General features: G+C 51.6%; 1 protein-coding gene across 1 annotated transcript in view; it reads right to left on the bottom strand.

Annotated features, from left to right (window-relative positions):
- Positions 1-449: 449 nt before the first annotated feature.
- Positions 450-24933, bottom strand: part of Galnt10 (polypeptide N-acetylgalactosaminyltransferase 10) — a 149188-nt gene continuing 124704 nt past the window's right edge. The window contains exons 6-12 of the mRNA XM_040748690.1: positions 21641-21824; positions 19947-20064; positions 12125-12232; positions 7964-8185; positions 6893-7009; positions 4516-4665; positions 450-3461 (exon numbers count right to left, since the gene is read on the bottom strand). Of these exons, the coding sequence (XP_040604624.1) occupies positions 3303-3461; positions 4516-4665; positions 6893-7009; positions 7964-8185; positions 12125-12232; positions 19947-20064; positions 21641-21824 (1058 nt within the window). The 3' untranslated portion in view covers positions 450-3302. The remainder of the gene's footprint in view (positions 3462-4515; positions 4666-6892; positions 7010-7963; positions 8186-12124; positions 12233-19946; positions 20065-21640; positions 21825-24933) is intronic.

Here is a 24933-nt window from a genome sequence, read left to right as displayed (position 1 = left end):
CTCATGGAAGGTGTTTTAATCATGGTTCTACAGTTGCCAAACAGTCCAGGTTATTTGTGGTTGATGGGTGAGTTCAGCTTGTTCCCGTCATTGCCCTTCTGAATTCCCTCCCTTCTGGTCCAATCTAGAAGATTCTGGGCATAATAGTTCACCCCTGTGCTTCTCCACACCCAAGTCCCTTTCTGTATCATGGCTTTTGCAGGGGCTGCCCTCAGCCCTATCCTTGGTTTGGCCTATCAGCTCTCAGGGCGTTTCCTGATGGCTCCACCCCAGTTTCTAAGACATCCTGGTTAGCTACCCTTAGCGCTTTGCACCTATAATCGTCCTTGCTTTGCTCTGCCTTCCCCTCTTGGTTTCAGCACTCTGCAGGACATCTGGAAGCTGGGCAGGTGTTTGGTGCTCTGAGGACATCGACGCAATGGCAGGTGACAAGGGACAGCAGAAACTACTTTCGAGAAAGTCTGGAGGTTTATTGAACAATCGCAGTCACAACTGAACAAGGTAAGTTGTCCTTCACAAGGCTCCCTCTTCCAGGCAGGAGGGAGGGGTGGTCTTGGGCTTTCCCCATGGAAACCCTGTCTCACTTCCCAGCTTCCCTGTCTGCAGCAGCCCCTGGGGACCCAGCCTTCTAGCTAGTCAAAGAGCAGAGTGGATCATGAAACCTGGGACCACTCTCACCCAACGGCGGTTCTCAGGACCCTGGCTCAGCATCAACCCTGAACGGAAATATGACTCGGATTTGTCATAGAAAGCATTAGGGGCAAGTGTTGATGAATTCAAGGGCGGAACTGCAGTCTTTGTCCCCTTTACTCTGTCTTTAGAAAACTACAAACACAATGCCTCCTGAGCGCTGAATGCAAACTGCTTAATCTGGAAGAACTAGGGACTGCCAAAGTGAAGAGTCTGTGATTCCATCTTCGCACAGGGGCAAGTGCGACAGCAAGGACTGAGGAGGCACCACGATGCTGACTTTGGAAATCCACTATGCCCGCCTGCTTCCTCGAGGGAAGACCTATCATTCCTGGCTGCTTTTAAAGCCAGAAGCTCCAGTCGGCAGGAGAGGGTAAGACAGCTTGCCACACAAAGGCCTTAGCCTCACAGCAAGGACACTCCGCATTCCAAAATGTTTCTGGAATCTTCTGGGCAGAGGGCTTGTGGGGGAGGCTGCCTTTCCAGCCCTATCTTGTTTTGTGATTTCGGCCTCTGAATAAAGCTTTGGAGGAAAAGAGGCCAGCTGCCTGGCCTATCACCTGGCCAGTGGCATGTCCACGGGTCCTTGTGCCTGTGGGGACTATCAGCTGAGTGGAAACCTGACTCTTAGAGATAAGGCTGTCCACACCTGACATCAAAACAAGGTGGAAATCAGCATTTGCCGTCAGCCACCAAAGCAACCTGGTCCTTCCTGTGACATACCTCCTCAAGTCTTACGCCCTAAGATCAGAGTTCAGCAGTCACAAATGCTGAGGTGAGCAGAGGAAGCGGCTGCCCGAGAAGGGGGATGAAGCAGATGAGAATGAATGAAGTGAGCTAGCCAGTGATGGCTTGTGGCTGCCCCTAACTTAACCATCTGCTTGGCTTGACATCACCTGGAAACCCAGCTGGTCATCTGGCCCCTAATAGTGAGGGACAGGCAGAGCACTTCTGGGGGTTGGCAATCCCCCTACACAGGGCTTCCAGGTTCCTAACCTTGCAGGCCACCCTGTCTCAGGGAGGGCTCCTGCACGGGTAGGCAGTTGCCCCTGGTGTGGGGCCTCTGGGTCTCAGGCTCTGCTTTAAGCCTAGCACCTCCTGCTTGAGTCAGACATAAAGACGCACGCTCAACTCACAAGCCCTGCACAAGCGCCCCTCCTCCACCTGCCCGTTTGTTTGTCTAGCAAGGCACTAGGAAGTGGTTCAAGTTTAGGAAATCGGCTGCTCAGTTGCATTTTCTCTTTGTAAAAGGCACGGTTTTTATTGTAATGAGGCCGCACTGCTCTCTGAGGACTTGACTCCCCTTGGCTGCAACCAACATCCCCATGGGATTCTAGATAGCCACCCATCCCCATTTTGATTCCTTCCTAGCTGGCCATTTATAAGGTAGAATGTTCATATGGAAAAGGACACTAGGAATCCACAAGTAAGCTGGGACAGCACAGGGGCTGCATGGAGGTGGCTCTACGCCGGCCAACCTGGGGGCTTGCCAACCTCAGTACCAGAATCTCTAAGGCAGAGCTCTGTCCCCAGAACCATGTATCAGTTACTTCACTGGTAAGTAACACAATCAAGTGACCCAATCCTTGGAGGGTGAGTTTTTGTTTGAGACCCCCTGGGACCCCGACATGGGGCTAGGAGTGTTCTGGTCAGGGATAATAGCTCATGAGGTCCTCACTGTTAACAAGGCTGCAGCTTCCATCCTTAGGGTCACATATGGGCTTGGGTCAGGGGTTGCCTGACACTTGGCTGCCTGTATTGTATGCTCACACACCTCATGGCTCATCTTGGCTTTCATCAGAACCACAGCACTTTTAAGAAACTCCAGGGTTCTGTGAGGTTAGAACCACAATGGTCATTATCTGGGGGATGCTGCCCCCATGGGACTCTGGAGGTGAGCACCTCGCAGCACCCCGTTCCTCTCTGAGGCAAGGAGCTGCCAAGGAGAGATACAGAGAAAGGGCTTTGGAAGCACGGGCTGGGAGCTATTCAGTCTGGAGGTCTACTTAGCCAGCTGAACTAGCCCCAAAAACTTGGCGCCCAGACAGCCCTGAAGCTAGAATGGGCATCTGAAATACCCAGAGAGCCAGGGGAGACATCCTTTACACCTGGCTGCGGAGTAAGAGGGGACCTTGCCTGGCTGCTGGCCAGGGATAGTTATGGAACACTCTAAGGTCAAAGAGGGCTCTCACTGTCCTGGACCAATACAGAAGCTGGGCAGTACTGCAGTCATCCCCAAGCACAAGCAAACTGCCTTGCCAGTGACTGGCACACAGGGTTAAAAGCCACCTAAGCCAACACCGGCTTTCTTTCTAGGGCACTGTCATGTCTGGGAGCAGTCCCAGGACTTGGCAACCTTACAGGACTGATTTTCTGGCCTGAGGCTCCCCAGGTATCCCTAACACTTAGGGGACATGTTGACAGGCCGAGGAGTTCTGCTGTAATGTAGGCAGGCTCTGGTGGAGCCATTTGTACCGTCTGTTCTCCTGGCCCCACCACACAAGCCTTTCAAGAGCCCTCTGTCCCAAGCCATTTGGCCCAGCACCTTAGTGCCCACAGGTCCCCTTCTCCCATGGGAGGAAGGTTTGCAAGCTCCATAGCAACCTGAGGACTCAGTTTCTGTTGAACTTTTCTAAGACCGTAGAGTTGGTATGTTCAAAGAGCCACTGCTGGGTGAGGGAGGAGGGGTTGCAGGTGTTCATGAAGATCCTGTGGTCACTTTCACTGCAGTCCATGCAGCTGCCACTCACAGGGTGGTACAGGGTCTTGTCCTACAAAACAAGGAGCTTGTTAGGTGGGGGACACAGCAGCCATGACAGCAATGAGGAAGCAAGAAGTTGATTCAATTAGCGCTCACATCCTCCTGGCTCTGCTCTTGGCCAGATAAGGCCCAGCATCTCCTGTTTCCTTGTGATGAGTGTTACTTCTAAGTAGGACCCTTCAACACTGCCTGCTTCCAACCAAAATGTACTCTGTCCCTGCTGTATGGCTTGGCTCACTCCTTCCTTCCTTCCTTCCTTCCTTCCTTCCTTCCTTCCTTCCTTCCTTCCTTTCTTTTCTTCCTTCCTTCCTTTTCTTTCCATCTTTCATTCCTTCCTCTCTCCCTTCATTTTCTTTCCTTTCTTCCTCCCTTCCCTTCCTTCATTTTTTAAAAGATTTATTTATTTATTATGTATACAGTGTTCTGTCTGTATGTTTCCACACATGCCAGAAGAGGGCATCAGATCTCATTTTAGGTGGTTGTGAGCCACCATGTGGTTGCTGGAAATTGAATTCAGAACCTCTGGAAGAGCAGTCAAGGCCCTTAGCTTCTGAGCCGTCTCCCCAGCGCCCCCCTCCTTTTTTTGAGACAGTCTCACTATGCAGCTCTGGCTGACCTGGAATGTGTTATGTAGACCAGGCTGGCTTCATCTCATCTCACTGAGATCTGCCTGCCTCTGTCTCCCCAATGCTGAAATTAAGATGTGCACTACCATACCCCAGCTCAGCTTCCTTCCTTCCTTCCTTCCTTCCTTCCTTCCTTCCTTCCTTCCTTCCTTCCTTCCTTCCTTCGACAGGGTTTCTTTGTGTATCCCTGGCTGTCCTAGAACTAGCTCTGTACACCAGGCTGGTTTCAAGCTCACAGAGATCCGCCTGCCTCTGCCTCCCGAGTGCTGGGATTAAAGGCGTGCACCACCACTGCCCACCGGCTTTCTTTTTAAGATGTATGAATCTGGGTTTCTGCCCTCTCTCTCAGGGTCACAGTAACAGCAGGGAGAAGAAGGAGGCATCCTTATACAACCTCGCAGGCGGTGCTCTGCTCCCCCAGCCCACACCACTCCCCACCTTGCGGTACTTCCACAGCTGGTTGCCCTTCATGCTGTGGCAGTCGTAGAGGGTGACTGGGCTAGTGTGGGAGACGGCGTCGAAGCAAAGCTTCTTGGTGTGCTGAGGGTCTCCAGGCCGGATGTCCTCCCTCCAGGTGAAGGTGAAGACCTGCATTACACAGGCACATCAGCAGAGAGGTGGCAGACAACGACAATGTCCCTCTTTGCTTACCGGTTTGTTTATTGAGATGGAGGCTACTGTTGGATGGCCCCAATCTTGTTATGGAGCCAGGGATGGTCTTTTTTTTTTTTTTTTTTTTTTTTTTGGTTTTTCGAGACAGGGTTTCTCTGTGGCTGTGGAGGCTGTCCTGGAACTAGCTCTTGTAGACCAGGCTGGTCTTGAACTCACAGAGATCCGCCTGCCTCTGCCTCCTGAGTGCTGGGACTATAGGTGTGCACCACCACGCCTGCTCCTGATCTTCCTACCTCTGGGGCCTCATCTCCCTCTAGTATCCCCAGGCCACCAGAGATCGGCTTTCTCAAACTCTGAGATTCAATTACAACTTCTAGATGTCTCTAAAACTGGGATCACAGTAGGTCTTCCCCGTTTGTCTGCTTCTCTTTCTTTTCAACATAATCTCACTGTGGTCACTCTAGCTCTCTAGCTGCCAGTACATTTACCAAGAGTTCACTCCCTGATGTGACTGTCCTGTCTCCTTCCTGTGTGCCTGTTCCTAATACCTGGGCTGGCTCCAGATTTTGGTTTAAAAAGCAGGCCACTAAGAACATTTGTGTGCAAGTCTTAGGCTACATAGTGGGGTTCCAGGCCAGCCAGTGCTACATAATGAGAAACCCCTAGAAGGCTGGAATTGTGCTGAGTTTACATAGCGACTTGGAAAGGATAGCCGGTAATGCTGAAATCTTCCTGGAAGGAGATGCCAACCTTCATTTACTCACGCCTCCGACGTCCATCAGCAGGGCTTGCTGTGTGCAGTGCTCAGGACTTTCCCGAATTTTGTTGGAAGCCCGAGTAGTAAACACTGCTCACACTCTAGGATATTTGTATTTTTAATTTGTACCAACAAGAAAACAAATGACAATAGAAGCTGGCAAGGATGCAGGGCAAAGGAGCTCTGCCACCTTGGGGAGGAACTCAGGTTAGTGCAACCCCTGCGAAAATTGGTGTGGAGGGGCCCCCAAACCAAAACAACCTACTATATGTGACCCAGCTCTCCTCAAGGGAATCTATGCCGACACATCAAAGAAAGACCAGCTGTGAATGATTTTTTTCTAAGTTTTTTTTCTTAAATTTATTTACGTGTGTGTGTGTGTGTGTGTGTGTGTGTGTGTGTGTGTGTGTGTGTGTGTGTGTGTGTGTGTGTGCTTTCTTCCAGATAGGGTTTCTCTGTGTAGCTTTGGAGCCTGTCCTGGAGCTCACTCTGTAGACCAGGCTGGCTTTGAGCTCACAGAGATCTGCCTGCTTCTGCCTCCAAAGTGCTGGGATTAAAGGTGTGTGACACCAACGCTGGCATTTCCCAGTATTTTTTGTTTGTTTTAATTTTTATTTATAGGCTGGGCATGGTGCACACCTTTAATTCCAGCATGTGGGAGACAAAAGGCAAGAGGGTCTCTGAGTGCAAGGCTGATCTGGTGCAAGTTCCATGACAGCCAGGGCTACATAGTGAGACCCTGTCTCAGAAAGGATTATTTTAATACTCTACGAGAGAGAGAGAGAGAGAGAGAGAGAGAGAGAGAGAGAGAGAGAGAGAGAGAGAGAGGGAGGGAGGGAGGGAGGGAGGGAGGGAGGGAGGAGGGAGGGAGGGAGGGAGAGAGACTGTGTGTTTGTTATATGTGCCATGGCATGAGTGTGATAGTCAGTGGAAACTCTGGGATTTGGTTCTCACCTCCTACCCAGAGTTCTAGAGACTGGACTCAGGTTTTTAGCCTTGCAAGGCGAGCACCTTCCTTGGCTGGGTCATCTCACCAGTCAGCCGGGGAAGACAGACATAGGGTAGGCAGCAGTGCCCTCTACAAGTCATTACCCCTGAAGAAAGGACCTCAACAGAGCTGGCCAGAGGCTGGTGTCACGCTCTTGAATCTGTAGAACCATGAGAACTGAAAGCTCAATAAACTTCCATTCTTTATAAAGAACCCAGGACACGGCATTTGGTTACAGTAACAACACACACACACACACACACACACACACACACACACACACACGCACACGCACACGCACACGCACACACACCTACTGGTTACAGGCACGAGGGTGGGAGTGAGTTTAACAGTGGTACCCATCATATACAGGCTTTCCCTTCCCCCTTCCCCTGGTGCTCTGGGAGCTCTGGGACTCATCCTCTGAGGACCTGGGAGTCCCTCTGAGTGGCTCTTACCTGCATGCTGTTCCAGGCAGCCTCCCCACGGCCCCGAATGCAGGTCTCAAGCCTCAGCGGTGAGCCCAACGTGCCGTGCTTCGTGTCTGTGCACAGTCCTGTACCCACATTGCGAATCTGAGGACAAAAGGAAGAGTAACCACCGAGGAGCCTCGAGGTGTTCACTGGGCCCTGCTGGGTGGTGAGGAGACTAAATCTAAGACAGGCTGAAGTCTGAACTGCCTTAGAGGAGCTTGCCCCGGGCTGCTGGAGGTCCTCCTGACTGTGAGGGACAGGATCCCAGAGGCTCCCCAGTGACACTGTTCCTGAAGATGAGGGAGGAAGCAGGGAGGCCAAGGGCCTTCTCTGGCCTCACACTGAGAACATTCTACCCAGCATATCCAGGATCCAATTTGACCCCCATTCCAGAGCCCTGAGAGGCAGGTGTCAGGGGTCAGTATCTTGGAAACTATTCAAGAAGGATGAAACATCTTTGCCATCCATCTAGAGTTATCCTTTAGGGCAAGGAACTGGCACAGGGAAGCAGGAATTCTCCCCAGCCCACTCCAAAGAACAAAAGTGGCCCTGGCCCATACCTCAGCCATGAAGGCTGGAGGGTTAGGTGGGAGCTCTGGGCTGCAGATTTGCTTAGGATGTATACATCACCAAGAGGCAAGGTGGTGAGTTAGTCTCAAATGGACTCCTGAGGTTCAGGTGAGAAATCCTGTACTCTGCAGGAGGACGAGATGGAGATGAGGACATTACGAGCATTTCCAATGGGCTCCATGGGCTGGGAACATGGTTCACCTGAAGGGCGTGGCTTAGACTGTACAAGCTCCTGGGTTCCCATCCATGACACTTCGAGCCAAAGGGCCAAAACGCAGCAGTGTCTCATAGTCAAAAGGTGAGATGAATGCTGACCCAGCTTAAATTCCTAGAACACTCAATAGCACAATAGAACAAAACCAGAAAACAAGAATCGGTCCCACCATGACAGGGTCCGAGAAAGGGAAGAAAGGACGGCGAGCGACACTTAGACTTTCCTGTGTACATTCTCTCGTGTCTGTGCCCAGTCCCTCCAACCGCACTCACCTCCCCCCACGCCGCAGCCGGGGGCTCTACGGGTGGGTAGAACTTGGGCAAGTCCCAGGCAATCTTGGTCATAAACCATTTGAAGCTCTTGCAGTTGAGGGAGCCTCTGAGCTTTTTCTGAGCCACAACATCCCCAGCTGAGAGGTGGCGGTACTCCGGTCTGCGCTGGTATATGTATTCTGCGTACTCATCCATCCATACCTCCGCCACTCTCTTCAGGTTCTGCAGTGAAAGATGGCTGCAAGGGTCAGGCTTGCTGAGGAGCCCAGGCCAGCCCAGAGCCACCCAGCCAGCCCTTGAGCCTTATTTTTTGAGGCAGGGTCTCTCACGGAGCCTGGAGCTAGGCTGGTAGCCTGCACACCCCAGCTATCCTGTCTCTTCCCCAGACTGGGCTGTGGTTATAGGTGCCTGGTTACAGGTGTCTTTTTATGTGAGTGCCAGGACCCAAAGTCAGGTCCTCACACCCGCACACTGAGCACTTACTCACTAAGCCGCGTCTCCAGCTCTTCAAAGCTCATTTGAGTTGGGTTTCTGTCATTTTCCACCAACAGTTTTGGCCAAATTCCATGAAAAGAATAATTTGCGCCCAGAAGGTCTAATCCAACCAGCAGGTGGGATTTCTAACAATCTTCAGAGGTTTGAGAGTTTTATTATAAAGTCTCAAGGCAGCCAACTACAAGACAACCAATGGTGACTGGAGGCAGCCCTGGGCAGAGTAATTTGGAGACAGGAAGACTTAGGTCTTGCATGTCAATCATGTGAAAATCCCTTATTCCTGCAGTGTACCTCACTCAGAACACAAGAGACCAAGTCAGAGGAAGCCCCTGCTTGCAAACCTCTTCCTTTAAACCCAGACTTCCTTCAATGGCTAGGACCCCTTTCCCCCTCCCTCAGGACACACATGGAACTGGATGGGCTTGACTTCTATCTTGAGTTAATCTGAATTTTCCTCTGAAGTGGAACAGTGACTGACATCTGTGTGTAAAGGTTTGCTTTAGGAGCAGACAGCATGGCGGGGGTTGGACAAATGTTTAAGTGTTTTCTGGTGGAGATAATTGAGTTGTGCAGACCAGATGGTCCCAGGGCATGGAGCCGTAAAACAGCCAGGGCCTATGTAAATGAGGGGGTGGGGCCACACACCAATAAAACTTTATGATGTCAGTCACCATTGGATTTTCAAGTGTCACAACCTGGTGTCCTAAGTACTTCGGCTTCCCCTCCAGTTGCTTAGAATTGTGAAAACCCTGGTTAGCTCTTGAACCAAGCAGAAAGTCACCTTCTCCTGAGCATAGGGAGACACAGCAAAACCTGGGAGGCCCTGCTCGGGAACCCTGCTCTGTGGCAGGGCTCTGTGATAGACTGCAGAGACATCCAGGCTTCTCTGTAGCAACTGACTCCACTGGAAAGAGAGCTAGTGCCACTGGGTGCCTGTGCAGCCTGGTGGAGTGGAGGGCCTCAGAGTCCGCACGCACATCAGGAACATTCTAGAACATGGGAACTCTTCTCTTTCCCTGCCCTCCCCCTGCTGCAGTATTGCCTTTCTCGTGCCCCGGTTCCAGTGACAGGCCTGAAGACCCCGTGTTTGCTCTAGAGGCAGATGTGCCGTTAAGACAGCATGCTGGCTCTCTCAGGCCCTGAGAACCTCTACATGTCATTCAGGAGGCAAGTGCCCAGAAGCCTGTGAATCTGGTTGCCAAAACAGTGAGTTGACTTTTTTGACTTTGGAGACCGGATCTTGATTATGACGCCTGGGGTGGTTTTGAACTCTCCATCCCCTTCATCTCAGATTCTGGAATGTTGGGAAGAGCAAACATGTTGCACCTGACCTGGAACTAAATGGTGGCAGTGAGCTGGAGTTACCACAGGCACAGGCACCTCACAAGCAGCCACACAGGTGACAGCTGGGCTTACAGAGAAGGGGTAGGACACACCACTGGGGCTAGCCCATGTCCGATGCAGGACCCGACTCAAGACAGATGGCCAATGGTGTTAGACGCCTGAGCGGGATTCAGGTGGGACATGGAAGCACACTGTCCAGCGCCAGCTGTTAACAGATGTTGGCTCCAGCCCCCAGGGATCTCTGAGCATTGCTTGTCAGCTGATAACCACAGGTGCATCCTGTTCTCTAGTCCTGGCTTACAGCCCCAGTCTTGCCCCACTGACATCAGCATCTATTATGAGGAAAACACAGACTTTTACACCTGGGGTTTCTCCACTGTGCTGAAAGTCTGTATAAAAGGCTGCTTCTTCCTTGCAATAAAGACACACACACACACACACACACACACACACACACACACACACACACATCCTCCTTGCAGTAAGGGCATGCACATGCATTCTCTTAGCACAAAAGGCTGGACGTCTTGTCGTTTATTTAAATCTCCAGGCTTTTGCCTGATACGTTAGACTTGCTTGTGGGCGCCACAAACAGGGATGCAGCCACTGACACCTGTGTGGACAGTCAGAGCTGCTGTGGAGGGGACAGACGCAGGAGTCTGTCACACTTAAGCAGGAGTCGGAGTTCATTTCATCTCTCCATCCCTAAAGCGGAGAAAGGAACCTAGGGGCAAGGGAGCCCAGTGAACCCCTACTCTGCAGGGTGCTGTGTGCCACTGCAGCCCTCCAGCATCCTGACAGTCATCAGTGGTCACTGCAGCCCTCCAACACCCTGATAGTCATCTCTGGTCACTGCAGCCCTCCAGCACCCTGATAGTCATCTCTGGTCACTGCAGCCCTCCAGCGCCCTGATAGTCATCTCTGGTCACTGCAGCCCTCCAGCACCCTGATAGTTATCTCTGGTCACTGCAGCCCTCCAGCACCCTGATAGTCATCTCTGGTTTCTGTGTGTCACTGCAGCCCTCCAGCACCCTGATAGTCATCTCTGGTCACTGCAGCCCTCCAGCACCCTGATAGTTATCTCTGGTCACTGCAGCCCTCCAGCACCCTGATAGTCATCTCTGGTCACTGCAGCCCTCCAGCACCCTGACAGTCATCTCTGGCTTGGAAAAGGATGCAGTGGGGGCAGGTCCTGGGTTCTGCTCAGGGATCACTGTCCCCATGCTCTTTGTAGCCCCCAAGAGTGGCAGTATCCTCTTATGAAAAGACTGTGGCTCTGTTTTCCTGTCTGGCATTCTGCAGGGAAGGCCAAGGGCATCTGAGAAGATTTCCACTTCTTGGTGGGTCTTATCTGGAACCCAGGTCCCCTGCTAAGGGCTGTCCACAGAGCAGACAGTCTGGAGGCTGTCATTAGAGATTCACACCACTAGAGGGCTCTGCCACCCTGCCTTCCAGTCCGTGCTCTGGCTCAGTGGTGCCAGAAGCAGAGGAAATGCCGCTTCGGCAAGGCTGGGAACCCAGGCAGAAGGTCTCCCAACACTTCTTTGCTGGTGCTGGTGTGTGGCTGCACTCTGGCCTTTCTAGTACTGCAAACAGCACCGTGTCTTTCCATCCGGGGACACCTCCTTCGCTTATTTTTGAGGTCACCCTTATTATTTATGTTTATTTTATTTCCCCAGTAAAAGAACTCCCCCCTTCCCCCAATCCCTGATAGGTTTTCAGGTCAATGAAACAGTTTGGATGTTTGGGCGGGGTAAAGAAGAAAGCCATTTATTTACTATGCCTCTCCCCTGCCCAAGTTTTTCAACAGTGATGATATCAGCACCATTGTGCCTGCTTGGCATGTTTTTTAAAAATCATTCTTGTCTAGCTTTGTACCTCCATTAGCTCTACCACAGGTAGCCCTCCTGTGAAATGACCAGTTCACTCCACTTAACACATCAGTTTCCTGTCCTTCTGCAATGGTGGGCAATGCTGAGTTGGAAAGGATCAAGTCCCTTTCAACAAAGCTCCCAACAGCCTCAGAGGAGCGAGGCAATCCAATCCTCCCATCCCCACAGCTTCCATGGCCAGGCAATCCAACCCTCCCATCCCCACAGCCTCCATGGCTAGGCAATCCAACCCTCCCATCCCCACAGCCTCCATGGCCAGGCAATCCAACCCTCCCATCCCCACAGCCTTCATGTAGCCAAGCGGGATTTATGTAAATCCCTTACAGTTCGATTTCACTTGCATATCATCTGTCAATCACTTAGCCTGGGGCCCCAGGGTGCCTCCACTACCGTAGGCTGCTCCCAGTTCCCTGGAAAGCCACCACCTTACCCGGGCCAGGCTGACTCCAGCGGGGACCTTGTAGGGCACATACTTCCTGTAGATGTGGCCCACCCTGGAGCAGGGGATGTCCTCCATGCGGCCCCCACACATCCACACCTGCAGGGCGAGAAGGGAGGATGAGGGTGATGCCTCCATCCTTATGTCCCCAGCCCCTCAAATGCCAGCACACAGCCTGCATGGCTTTCTCAAGTCCCGAACTCAAAATGGTGCAGGAAAATACCTCAGAAGCTGTGGACAGGGCTGCTGAGCACTGCACAGACACAACTCTGAGGTGCACAGGAAGTAAGGGACAGCTGGAGGCCTCAGACTAGTAAGTGTCGAGGCTAGAACAGAAGTCCATGGGCATGTGCTCTTGAATTCACAGCAGCTGTGGTCACCTGCACAAGATTGGGACCCCCAAGGCGGCTCATCAGGTAAAATGCACCTCCTGTCATGTCAAGCCTTGGGATCTGCATGGTGGAAAGAGAGAACTGACTCCCCCACGTTGTTCTCTGACCTCCACATGTATGCCATGGAACCCCCCAACTCATCAATAAAAATAAATAACATAAACTGGACTCTCAACATTTCTGTATGAATGGGGTGTTAATGGGAAGAGACATTTTCGTTAGTGGTGTAGCCACTGGTAAGGTGTCCATGATCCTGAGAATAACAGTTAAGCTCAGTGGTTCACATAAGAGGCTGGAAAAAAAGAAGGGGATCAGTGGGACGGGGGGAGGGGGGGGGAGGCTGCTACGCCGTCCTCATTGGCTGGGATGGTCTGACTCAGGAGGTACTACTGTGAAGAGAACCCTAAGTGTGCAAAGGCTCAGGGACAGGTAGGCACCGACACTGTACCACTGATGCCAGAGGCCTGGAGTCCAATGGGGTGGGAGGGAAGGGAAGGCATCGGCTCTTGTCAGGGTGGGGCTGGACAAGATGCCTTTAAGCCATTCAACTTTACAAAGAAGTTGGTTCCTCTCATGGAACGGGGTAGGTGCAGTCCTGGGCAGATATTAAAGCCCCAAATCAAGGCCACAGTGGCTTTAGGCACAGAGGGTCCTAGCTGTTTCTGGGATATTAACCATGTTTTCACATTCTGTCTCCTGTGGATTCAGGGACTGGCATGGGACACAGATGACCCAAGTTCTGTGCAGCACACTTGCTGGGGGCACACTGGGGACTGGGCTTCATGTCCTAAACCATTTAGGGCTCCCAAAGGGTCCTGGGTCTTGCTACCTCCTGCCAAGATGGATGCAGGATATCCTCTGTGCCATTTCCCATGGTGGGAGGTGTTCGAGGCTGCAGTGAGCAGAGGTGCTGGCTGGGCAATGTAGCTCTACTCTGGTGGTGGGGAAGAAGGAAGCCCCAGCTAGTCAATTGAACAGGACACTGGTCTCAAGATAATGGGCTCCCAATGCTAGATTAATGTCAAGGCCAAGCCAAGAAGTTTATTTTTAAAGCGGAAGATATCGATCAGCCGCCAGCCTCCCCTCACCGAGGATTGATGGCGAAGTATGCATTTGCCAGGCAGATATGGCTGCTCATTGCCAGGCCACCCTCGGCCTTCCTGAGAGAGTGGTGGGGTGGTGCCAAGCTGGTTTTGACCATCTCCTGCGACATGCATTAGCTAAAGCTGTCCCCAGCTCCGCTGGCTTGGGGGCCATCCACTGTACAAGTGGAATAAATGAAATTCAAAGCCTTCTGTTTGCTGGAACCTCCAGGTTCTTTGGCCCTGGCCACACTGACCACCAGCCTGAAGGAATCAGGGTGACCTTGTTCTGCTGGAAGGTGTTCTCAGAGGGTAGGATGTTCTGAACTCAGACCATCTGGCTGGGTTCCTTCCATGGATTCCTGCCCAGGATGGAGGTGTGCTGGTGGCCGTCTCAGAATGGGAGTTCCCTTCAGGCTAAACCTTCTGTGGACTGCCAAGTCTGCTTGGACTACCCAAGATGCATCTCACACAGGTTGTCAGCATGGGAGGGTTCCCTGTGGTTGTCTTCCCTGCTCCATTTCCCAATTCTTGTCCCTCTCTCCCATAGCTCCTCCCTCTGCCTGGAGAACTAATACCCTGAACTCTGCTGCCTCCTTACCTCCCTGTAGGGCCCTGACCTGACACCTCCAGGGGGCTAATTGGCTCACAGCAGGAGCACACACTTTTCCTTCACTGCTTCTCTCTTTTATAATGTATTTAATTTTGTCTTATGTACATTGGTGTGAGGGTGTTATAGATTGTTGTGATTTGCCATGTGGGTGCTGGGAATTGAACCCAGGTCCTCTGGAAGAGTAGCAAATGCTCTTAACTGCTGAGCCAACTCTCCAGCCCCTTCATGTAGCACGAATAATAAAACCCCAGAGACAGACATTGGGGTTTAAGTTGAAGATCAGAGAAGCAAAGCAGCCAGCCAGCAGCTCTCACCTCTACCAAGCTGACATGGAGATCCTGTCTTCCCTGTGACTGGAAACTGAACCCCACATGAGAACCTTTGCTTCTTCCCTATATACCTCTCCAGTGCTGGGATTAAAGGTGTGAGCTCCGTTACTCTTTTAGGTTGAGTCACACTCATGTAACCCAGGGTGGTTTTGAACTCACAGAGATCCATCTGCCTCTGTCTCCTGAGCCCTGGGATTAAAGGTGTGCACCACCACTGCCCAGCCTCTTTGCATTCTGATCTTCAGTGGCTTTATTAGGTCACAAACAATGTATCACCACACCTTCATTGCTTTTCTCTTAAATGCTATTTTATAATCATGTTCACAGATGCATCTCAGCTGCGATCCTCCTGCAGCGGTCATGGGCATCTCTGCCTGTTGGCTCTTTCTCTGTGTGGAGGACTGTCCTTCCCACTCCTCCTGGACCATGACCAGGGCAGTCAGCTTTGGTCCTCAGCCTTGTTGGCTGAGGGTTCAGGTCTTTCTGTTTGTTTTGAGAAAGGGTCTCATATGCGTGTGTTCTTAGCTAGGAGAGCAGTCACTGGCTGAAATGGAAGGCCATTCTCCCATCTTTCTCTGGAAGCAGCCTGCCTTCTTTTTGTGTTGGGACAAGTGGGACAGACAACAGGAGGCGAGAGTGTCACTCTCATGGTCTCCATCACCTCTCTCTTGTGACAAACATCTCTCAACTGCAGAGACAGGTTCCCAAAACTGGGGGTTGCACCTTCCTGGGACAGAATGTCAGACTCAGGTTGGTGTCCTGAATTGTACTGGGCCATGGCAACCACGGGCGGTCTAAGCCCAGCCCTGGCTCTGCTCTTAGTCAGTCACATTGTACTGGCTTCACAGCCAATGCAGCTTTACATGGGGGAAACTAAGGTCTGAAGTAGTCAAGTCCCTCTCCAGCAAGTCCAGGAGGGCCAGGGCTGAAGCTGGCCCTGGGTCAGACTCACAGCCATTAGGTTAAGGACACTCAAGGAGCTCCCCACAGGCTGCTGGGGAGTTACAGGAGATAGCCCCGGAGAGGGAGCCGTAGTGACTAAGTGACTGGACCTGGAGGAAGGGGAGGGTTCCTACCAGGGAACTGTCCGACCTTCAAGTCTGGCCTTTACATACTTTACATTGTTTTCGGTTTGGGCTACTGGTATAAGAGTCCTATCGAATGATGGGGTCAGAGGGGAGAGGGGGAGACACAGAAAGAAGAGATGGCATGTGTGCTGAGATACAGAACCCAGTACTTAACCAGTCTCTAGAAGCGACAAAATGCCACCCCCCAAGCAGAGACTCTGACACAATGACCTCAGACACAGAAGCCTGCTGGGGATGGGGTTAAAGAAGGGATCAGTGAATTTCCCAAACATTTCAGACTACAACTTCTCTGTTTTCCTTTGAGGCAAAGTCTCATGTAGCCCAGGCTAACCCTGAACTCCAAATTCTCCTGTTTCCTAATGCTGAGGATCACAGGCATGCAGCATCAAGCCACTTTATGTTGGGGATTGAACCCAGAGCCTTGCACGTACTGGGCAATCGCTCCAAGTGAGCTGCATCTCCAGCACCTTGCTTTTCCTTTTCCTTCCTTCCTTCCTTCCTTCCTTCCTTCCTTCCTTCCTTCCTTCCTTCCTTCCTTCCTTCCTTCCTCTAAACACAGGGAACTCTATTATGTAGACCAGACTAGCCTTAGACTCACCACACCCCTCCCGCCTCAGCCCCCGAGTGCTGGCCAACACAGCCAACCAATTCACCAGTGGTGGCACAGATTTAATTATTTACTTATTTTGTGGCTGGAGCTCACGACTGCTGGGCAAGCCCTGTAACACCACACTACGATGTCTTCAGCCCCGGGATGGGTTTGCTGGGGTTCTCCCAGAGGAGAACAGACCTGGTGTGTATCAGAGCTGGGTTATTAATCTGTTAGGCCCAGTGGCACAGAGAGATCCATCATGATTTCTGGGAGTGCACTTTGTGTCTTTTAGGCCAGTGCCTTTTCTGTCACCATGAAAGATGGAGTCTTGGTAAGGGGAATCTGGCCCTTGGGAGAGGCTAAGCCCTGGCTGAGACAGAACCTTGTGTTCAAAGAGACACTGCGGCAGATGGACAGGCCTGCCTCAGCTGTCGCTGGCCAGGAGAGGGAGAGAGAGGGAGAGAGAGAGAGAGAGAGAGAGAGAGAGAGAGAGAGAGAGAGAGAGAGACAGACAGACAGACGGAGGGAGGGAGGGGGGAGAGAGGGGGAGGGACAGAGAGAGTTAGGAGTTAGTTGAGGGAAGAAGAATGCCTCCCTCCCTAAGGTCAGGCCCACTCATTATATCAGCTCATTTCCCCCAGAGAGTGTTGGACATAATCGAATCAGATGGAATTCGAGCCAGCCTCCTTCCTGATACTCCAGTGTGGCTTCATTACAGAGTCTTTTGTAAATAAACTGAGCGGAGACAAAAAAAAAAACCCAAACCCCAAAACACCATTTGTTTTGCTGTGACTGCCTGATGAGTGATGTTAGATGGGTCTTTGAAACGCACGAAACAAAATGAAATCCTTTTGGGTTCAGAGATCCCTTTGTGAATAGCTCTCCACTGTTCTCCATGGCAGCCGTTTCTGGAGAACAAGTTGGGGCGGGGGGACTTGGAAGCGGCGCTGGCCAAGTGACACAGCTGCTCTGGATCACATATCCCCAGCTACAGATATTCATGCAGCATCTTCCATGCCAGGCAATCCTTCCGGTGCTGGGGATGTGGCAGTGAGTAAGACACAAAAGGGTCCAGGATCTACTGAAGTTGATTACCTAGCAACACTTCACCATTCGGATGGGGTTCTACTGAAGTCGATTACCTAGCAACACTTCACCATTCGGATGGGGTTCTTTCTGGGGACAAACCTGGAAGAATACGTCATCAATCGATGTCTGGTGGGCAGATCTGTGACACTCATGGAATGTAGCAGGTGTCAAACTAAATTACATGGGCTGGGGAGACTGACCCCACAGTCAAGACCTCTGGGCTAGGACTCATAAAACCTGGGCCCGAGGCAGACATCATCACTTACTAAACTGTGAAGAATGAGCCTGGGCGCAGCTGAGGGTGCACATCCACCAGGGAGGCCCCTCCCAATGGGCCAAGGGCATCTGGGAAGAGACTCCTAAGCTGTTTACTTTTCCTTTTGAAAAACATTTGCTTTAGTTTTAAAAAGTTATGTATGCATGTTGAGTACGAGTTTGTACCTGGGAGAGTCAGTACTCACAGAGGCCACAAGGGGGTGTCTGGTCCTTTGGAGCTAGAGTTAGAGAGGGTTGTGAGCCGCCCAATGTGAGTGCTGAATTTGAAGTCAGATCCTCTGCAGGAGCAGTAAGTGCTCTTACCCACGGAGCCATATCTCCAGTCCCTCATTTGCTACTTCCGACCCATTCTACTCACTGAGAGCCCGAGGAATAACCAGGAAATGACCCCAGGAAGAGGCAAAGCCTGAAGCATGGTTTTCCTCTCAATTGGCTAATATGTGGACTTCGTGTCTGGCAAGCTTGGGGTCAGGCCCTCACCCAGTCATAGAAGACTGAGTAGTTTGAGTCCTACTTGCCCCCATGAGGGGGGTGTAACAGAGGCATCGCCATCATCACAGGAGGGTCATATAGTCTGACACATGTAAAGGGCTGGCATGACATCTTGTCAACTCCAACAGGGCTGGAGGTGAGCTGTCCCAGTTAGTTGGTGCCAAATATTTCTGCTAACTACTTTGGGCATTATTTTATTTATTTATTTATTTTTTGGTTTTACGAGACAGGGTTTCTCTGTATTGTTTTGGAAGCTGTCGGTCCAGCCTGGCCTCGAACTCACAGAGATCCGCCTACTTCTGTCTCCCGAGTGCTGGGATTAAAGGCATGAGCCACCACCGCCCGGCTTACTTTGGGCATTATTTCTTGTTACCAACATTAGTCTTATCTGGGAGGCTGGTCCTCTCAAAGGGCACAACACCAAAGACCTGGGGGTTAATAAGGACACGGGCTGCTTTATCATAGCACAGAAATGTCTGGGCAGAGTTCTAGGGAGCTGGTTGTGTTCCCCAGAACTGTGCAGCCAGTTCTGTAGATGATGCTGATGTCTTGATGGAGATAATGTTCTTTAGGACTCTTATTAAATAGCCCCTAGCAAGCATGATCTCCTCAATTCTCAGCAATGCTGAGAGCCACATAACTACCGGCCTCATTTTAGGGAAGCTGAAATTAAGGTTCAGTGAGGGGAGACATCCTGGTGCAAGGCCACACAGCTGCTGCTGGAAGTGGGTGAACTAGGAACTGACACGGACTACCTGGGCCCAGCCCCAAGGTCCTTCACCACAGAGCTTGATATCAGACCACTACACCGAAGCATGTGCTCAACCCAGTAATCGTGCTGGTTGTCCCTCACGGGTTGGGGACTGGTCATGTTGGATGCCGGTGTGTGTGTGTGTGTGTGTGTGTATGTGTGTGTGTGTGTGTCAGTGTGCATATGAATGCCACAGCATGCATACAGAGCACAACTTGTGGGAAATGATTCTCTTTCTACCATGTGGGTTCTGGGAACTGGACTCACAGCACCTGGCTTGGCAGGAGTGTCTTTACCTCTGAGCCATCTCACCAGCCCTTGATACTGGTCCTGAAGGACCACAAGAGAATAGGATAAGCTATTCTTTCCCTCACAGGGGCAGAGCCTTCTTTTCCTGGGGCCCAAGCAGAACCCCACAAATACAGAGTAGAATCTATACTCATGTGACTAGTGAGAAACTAGTTGCTTAACTAGTAACTAGTTGCTTAACTAGTAACTAGTGACTCCTTCGCAGTCACTGTTGGGCAGCTTGTTGGCTATAGGGCAATCCAGAGGCGGCAATAAATATTGACTCATGCCATCTTCAGCAAAGTTTGTCAGCCACTAATCTCTGGCTGTGGTCCAGGCTCTGTGCTAAGCACATTTTAGTCTTTTCAGTTAACCTTCCTAAGTCCTAGGCTGTGTGTGTGTGTGTGTGTGTGTGTGTGTGTGTGTGTGTGTGTGTGTGTGTGTGTTATCATTCAACTGAGGAGGCAAAGTCTGGAGAAGTGATTTAAACTGCTCAAAGTCACAGCCACCAGGCGGTAGGAATACAACTTGGACTGAGGTCTTCCCAACTCCTCCATGGGAGCTTCCACCCAGTGGTCTCTGCCAACTCCTGCTGTGACAGGCGCAAGAGGCATAACTTGAGAAGGCATCTGTGAGGCTACAAGGCCTGAGGCCTAGGTTTGCAAGTCTTCACCTTCCCAGTGCCGGTGGGTGGCCCCATCACAGCCTTGCCATGCCAAGTAGAAACAAATGCCCATCAGATTTCCTCAGGGAGTGGCTAGTCAGTGGCTACCCCAGGGGCAGAGAAGCCACAGCAGCTGCACATGGGAGAAGAGACTCACCTTGAAGGAGATCTCATACTGCTCCCCTCCCCAGATCTCCAAGCCAGGGTCATATCCGCCCAACTCCCAGAACCACTTCCGGTCCACAGCGAACAGCCCTCCGGCCATCACAGGAGACCTGTCAGAGACGGGGCATGGTATGAGGACATGCAGTCAGAAGCCCTGCTTCCTATCTGAGGGCATCCCCAGAAACACAGCTTGTCTGCAGGGGACTCCAAGGCCTCACAGGTGAGGACCTGGCCTTCTTGCCTGACAGCTCCTCTCGTAAATCACTGCATTTTAACCTAATGGATCCCTAGATGTGATTACCACCTGGGGGTGTCTGTGAAGAGACATCTGCAGCACCAGCAGCAGCACTCCCTCCCCACAGGTCTCACAGCTACGTCACAGGGACGTCTGTCTCTAGCCTTCCCCTTAGTTACAGGGTCTGAACCAGTTGTCTTCAGCATGAATGTGCTGTAGAACTTTCTAGAGACTGAAAAATAGCGCAGCTCACTGGGACCTCGCCGGGACGATGGAAGCAGCCTCGGGCCAGGGTCCAGGCACTTGGCTTAGAGCTGGCCCCTTTGAGGATTTTCTCTCACTGAGCTCAGCAGATGCTCAGCTGTGCTGGCCATAGATGACAGCTCAGTCCTACCAGTTACTCTGCCAGGAAGGATGAACTCCATTCACTCACTCCCTCACTCATTCATTGGTTTATCACTGAATGCCACCCATAAAGCAGGCCCTGGAGGGGCCAGGAAACAAACCTGGCCTTTGGGGGGACAGTGGTGTGGTGGAGAGGTCACCTCAGCACAGAGGGAACAGTGCCGAGCAGGAGCTGCCTAATGTCTGTGGTGAGAAAACCTATCGGTGCCCGAGTCTGATGATGGGAAAATCAGGGATAGCCTGCACGCCAGCATGCTCAGGGATAGCCTGCACGCCAGCATGCTCAGGGATAGCCTGCACGCCACTGCTTGGCCCCAGGACTCATGGCAGAGACTGATGGGACAGGGCTGTCCCTAACCATGTGCCTCTTAAGTCTTCTTTGTAGCAGGTGGAGGGGACCTTTCTTACAAGGAGGGACCCCTGGGGCGTTACTGAGGGCATGACATACCACAGGTAGGTCATCCTGAGAGTACTTAGGTGTCCGGTGGAGCCAGCTGTTGCTATCTTGACTTTGTCCCTGGTAATTTGTGGGGGATTTCAGAGTCACTGGCTCACCCTGCCTCTAAGCCACAGGTTCAAATCGCTGGCCCTCCACCCTGCTTCTCTCACGAATGAACTGTGGCAATACAGTAGGCAAGTGTCAGTGGGTTACATGAGACTCTGTTTAAGAAACACACACACACACACACACACACACACACACACACACACACACACTCACCCAGCTTCTGCTCTCTATTTCTGTTGTGTCACCCAAGGTGATATCAACCCTAGGTAGGTGGTTTAGGGTGGCTGCTGCACTTGGAACATGACCCATGGCAAAGAGAGGTGGTTGGTGTGTGTGTGCAGGGTATCCGAGATTTGCGGTGAAGAAAGGGGTGTGAGGGAATTGGATATTTTTAGTTGTTAGGTGACTGGTGCTCGGTTCTGACTGGGTTCAGGATCATGGACCCTCTGCACTGGACAAGAGGACAGGTGAAGACTCCCAGTGTGTTGAGAGGGGCCCCGGGTCACTGCCAGTATGATCCTAGATCAGTTGTACTTACTCAAATGGGTCACTGGGGTCAGCCTTCTGCAGCTCTGGAGGGATGGGGATTCGCTTGTAGTACATCTCCCAGTCGAAGGCACCCCGCATGGCGTCCCCGGCCTGTGTCTCATACCGGAAGTCATCGTGGTCGATGACGTCGATCATTGGGCACACGATGGTCTTTCGGTTACGAGCAATGCGGTCTGAGGTGATAGAGAGATGCCCATTAGTGGAAGCAGCATAGGGCAGCTCCTGCTCTATGGGGCACTTAAATCTGAACATTCTCCAGGATGGCCATCCTAGACAGCTCCTTAGGAATCACAGAGACGAGGAACAGTGCCCGGTATGTGTGTGTGTTTCCCCCTGAACAGGTGTCATATAGCCCAGGTTGGCCTGGGACTCAAAGATGAGCTTGCGAATGCTTCTCTTGTCTCTACTTCAATTCACTCTGTAGTCAAGGCTAGCCTTGAAGTCCTTATCCTTCTCCCAAGTGCTGTGATTACAGGCATGTGCCTGGAGTCTACAGGCTTTTGTAAGGACTATGGCTTCCTTCCAGACTCAGCAACACAGGAGGAACTTCCTCAGACAACATCTCCAAGCCCCAGTCTCTTCTGTGAGGCAGGGTGGGAGGGTCTGCCTTGGAGGTTGTTAAAAGGCTTGGATAACACAGTATTTGAAAATGTCCAATTATAGGGCTATGAATGTATGGTTCTGCTGTTGGCATACATTCATTTTCTTTTATGTGGACCCTTATTCTGACCTTGCCACACTCCTCACTGCAAAATTCTGATTGTGACTCATGGCCCAAAGCAACCAGGATTCCTAGTGTCTGTCTGTCCTCAACTGCTCATGGGCACCCACGGCTGTGGTCAGCAGGAAGAGCATCCAGATTTGAGTTTTTAAACATCCCAAGCTATGAAAGAGGGAGTGGTCATCTCTTGGAAGTTCTGAGTGTCCAAGCCAGGAGGTATGCCGGGAGAGCATGCCACCCCACAAATCGCTACAGGCTGAGAGATTCAAGACAGCAAATGGAACCTTGACCCAGTCCATGTCATGGTCCCTTTCAGGCCTGGGAGGAGCTAACTGGTTCACTCTGCCTGGTCTACCAACAGGATTCCAGTGCTGGTCCAATATACCCTTTGTTGTTCCCACAGGGAGCTGTCTGCTTCAAGGGGACCCACATTTCATCAAGGGGCCCACATTTCATCAAGGCATACAGTGTTTTTCACAAAACAGTATTTGTGGTTGTTTTCTAATCTGAAGGCATGACCCACAGATGGGAAAGTGAATGGTGAAATTGAGTGTGTGTACGTGTGTGCATGTGTACATGCATACATGCATGCTAGCCTAGAGAAAAGTGACTATTAACCTTACTTCATGAGACAGCAGATTCTGTTACAGGCAAAATGATGCCAGGAAGCATGATTTAGTCCAACTAAGTGTGCAGGTGTGTACCAGATTGAGAAGGTCACTGCATTTCCAACTGTGGCACATGGTTTAAACAGTTGCAGAGACTGGAGCTGTACCTTAGTGGTAGAGCATGCATTAGCCTCAACACACACAGATTCACACACACACACACACACACACACACACACACACACACACACACACACACAAATGCCATTGCAGCAGGTATCCCCAAATGGACAGACAGTAGTGGCATGACCACTTGGGATGAGTTTTACTCCTACATTGTTCTCCTCACCCACTGAGTCAGAATCCCTGGTACGTGGCTTCCATCTGCCGGTGGACAAGCTCCCTTGGGTGGAAGTGTGTCTTCTTGATGCTGAGGCGCCTTGAGGGAAAGATCTGGAGAAGGGTCCCTATCCTAATTATTCAAGACCTCTGAGGTGATTTCACTTCCATAGATGGTTGGTGCCAACAATGGCTGACAGCTGACCTGCTAGACAGCAGTGGCTGTGTCACTGAACTTGTTTGGGAACTGAACACCTAGGTTCACATCCCAATGTCACCCCTTCATAATGCAGCTTTGGACATGGCTGGCTGATGCCTCAAGAGTTCTGGTTTCTTTGTTGAGCACAGGAGGATGAAATGCCCCACCCCAAGGGTCTCTAAAGACTGAGGTGCTTGTGTTCTCCACTTTCCATGACCGTGACGAATGTGGCAAGACACCCACAGGAGCCACTCTGAGCCTGAGTTCCCTTTTGTCACATGCAAAGTGTAGGTAAGAATGCCAAGCCTGCCTACTGGACCGTGTAAGTCAAATAAATCCAAGTACAGACGTGGACTAAACTCAGAGGGACTCTCAAAGCCTTGAGGATGATGACAATGATGAAGAAAGAGGAGACGATGACTCGGAGTGGCTTTCCCACCAGGCGGAGTCCTCAGGCTCCGTAATGTCTGATCATTAGTGAGTGCAGAGGCAGCCAAGCTAGGAGGTGTTAACGGATTCACAGACAAAAGCCACTGCTGGGATCCACATGGAGGTGCTTGTGTTTCTACAGGGAGTGGGGGTGGGCAGGGAAGAGCGAGAGGGGCTGTGTCTTTCTTCTGCCAAGGATGAAAATAGCCCTCACCCATTTCCATAGAAACAGAGTTAAGGGCTGTTTAGACAAGCTCAACTCAGTGATCCACCTCTTCACTCTCAGGAAAGGACCCTCCACTCGGCTACTCCGCTTGGACTGCTAATGTGCCGGCTGCTAAGGCCGAGGCCTTTTCCTTCTCTCCTTCGGGAAAGAAAGGCAGATGCAGGCCATTGCTTGGTTTAATGAAATACACAGTTTGCCAGAAATTCTGCTCTTTCTCTCAGCCCAGTGAGATCCTGGGCCCTATTGTCAGGAGTGCACCATCCGGTGAAGTTCTCAGTGATGCGCTCAGGAAAACAAACAGGTGGGTTGAGGGGTTGTGTGGGCTGCCTTTCGGTCCTCACACAGCGGCATTTGCTGCTGAGGTTGCTGGACCAGGCAGCACTTGGTAGCTCCCCCCTCTGGCCACCATAATCAGCATGTCTGGGGTTGGAGTGTCTGGCCGGGGCATCATGGGTTTTTGGGGGAATTGTGATGCTCGTTTTTCTGTCCTCTGAGCTGGACGGCTACCCTGTGCGTTTGAAGAGTTTGCTTTTTTCTTGAGGGTGGTAACCCCACAGCTTGCCCTGGCTCCACCTTGCCTTGTCTCTCAGTCCTGACAGGACATCCAACTTAGGTACCTGCTTACTGCCTCCATGTGGGTGGCGCTCCGCAAGTCCTGACCTGGTCTTCCTCCGCTGTGAGTACCCATGCCCACGCTCTCCCCACAGGCTTTGGAGGAAGACTCCTGGATTGTGCCTCCCTCCTGGGCAGCTGAGAGGAA

Source organism: Mesocricetus auratus, unplaced genomic scaffold (assembly GCF_017639785.1).
Source record: "Mesocricetus auratus isolate SY011 unplaced genomic scaffold, BCM_Maur_2.0 Super-Scaffold_100007, whole genome shotgun sequence".
NCBI lineage: Eukaryota > Metazoa > Chordata > Mammalia > Rodentia > Cricetidae > Mesocricetus > Mesocricetus auratus.
The sequence above is the reverse complement of the archived record's forward strand: the minus strand, read 5'-3'. Positions and strand labels throughout refer to the sequence as shown.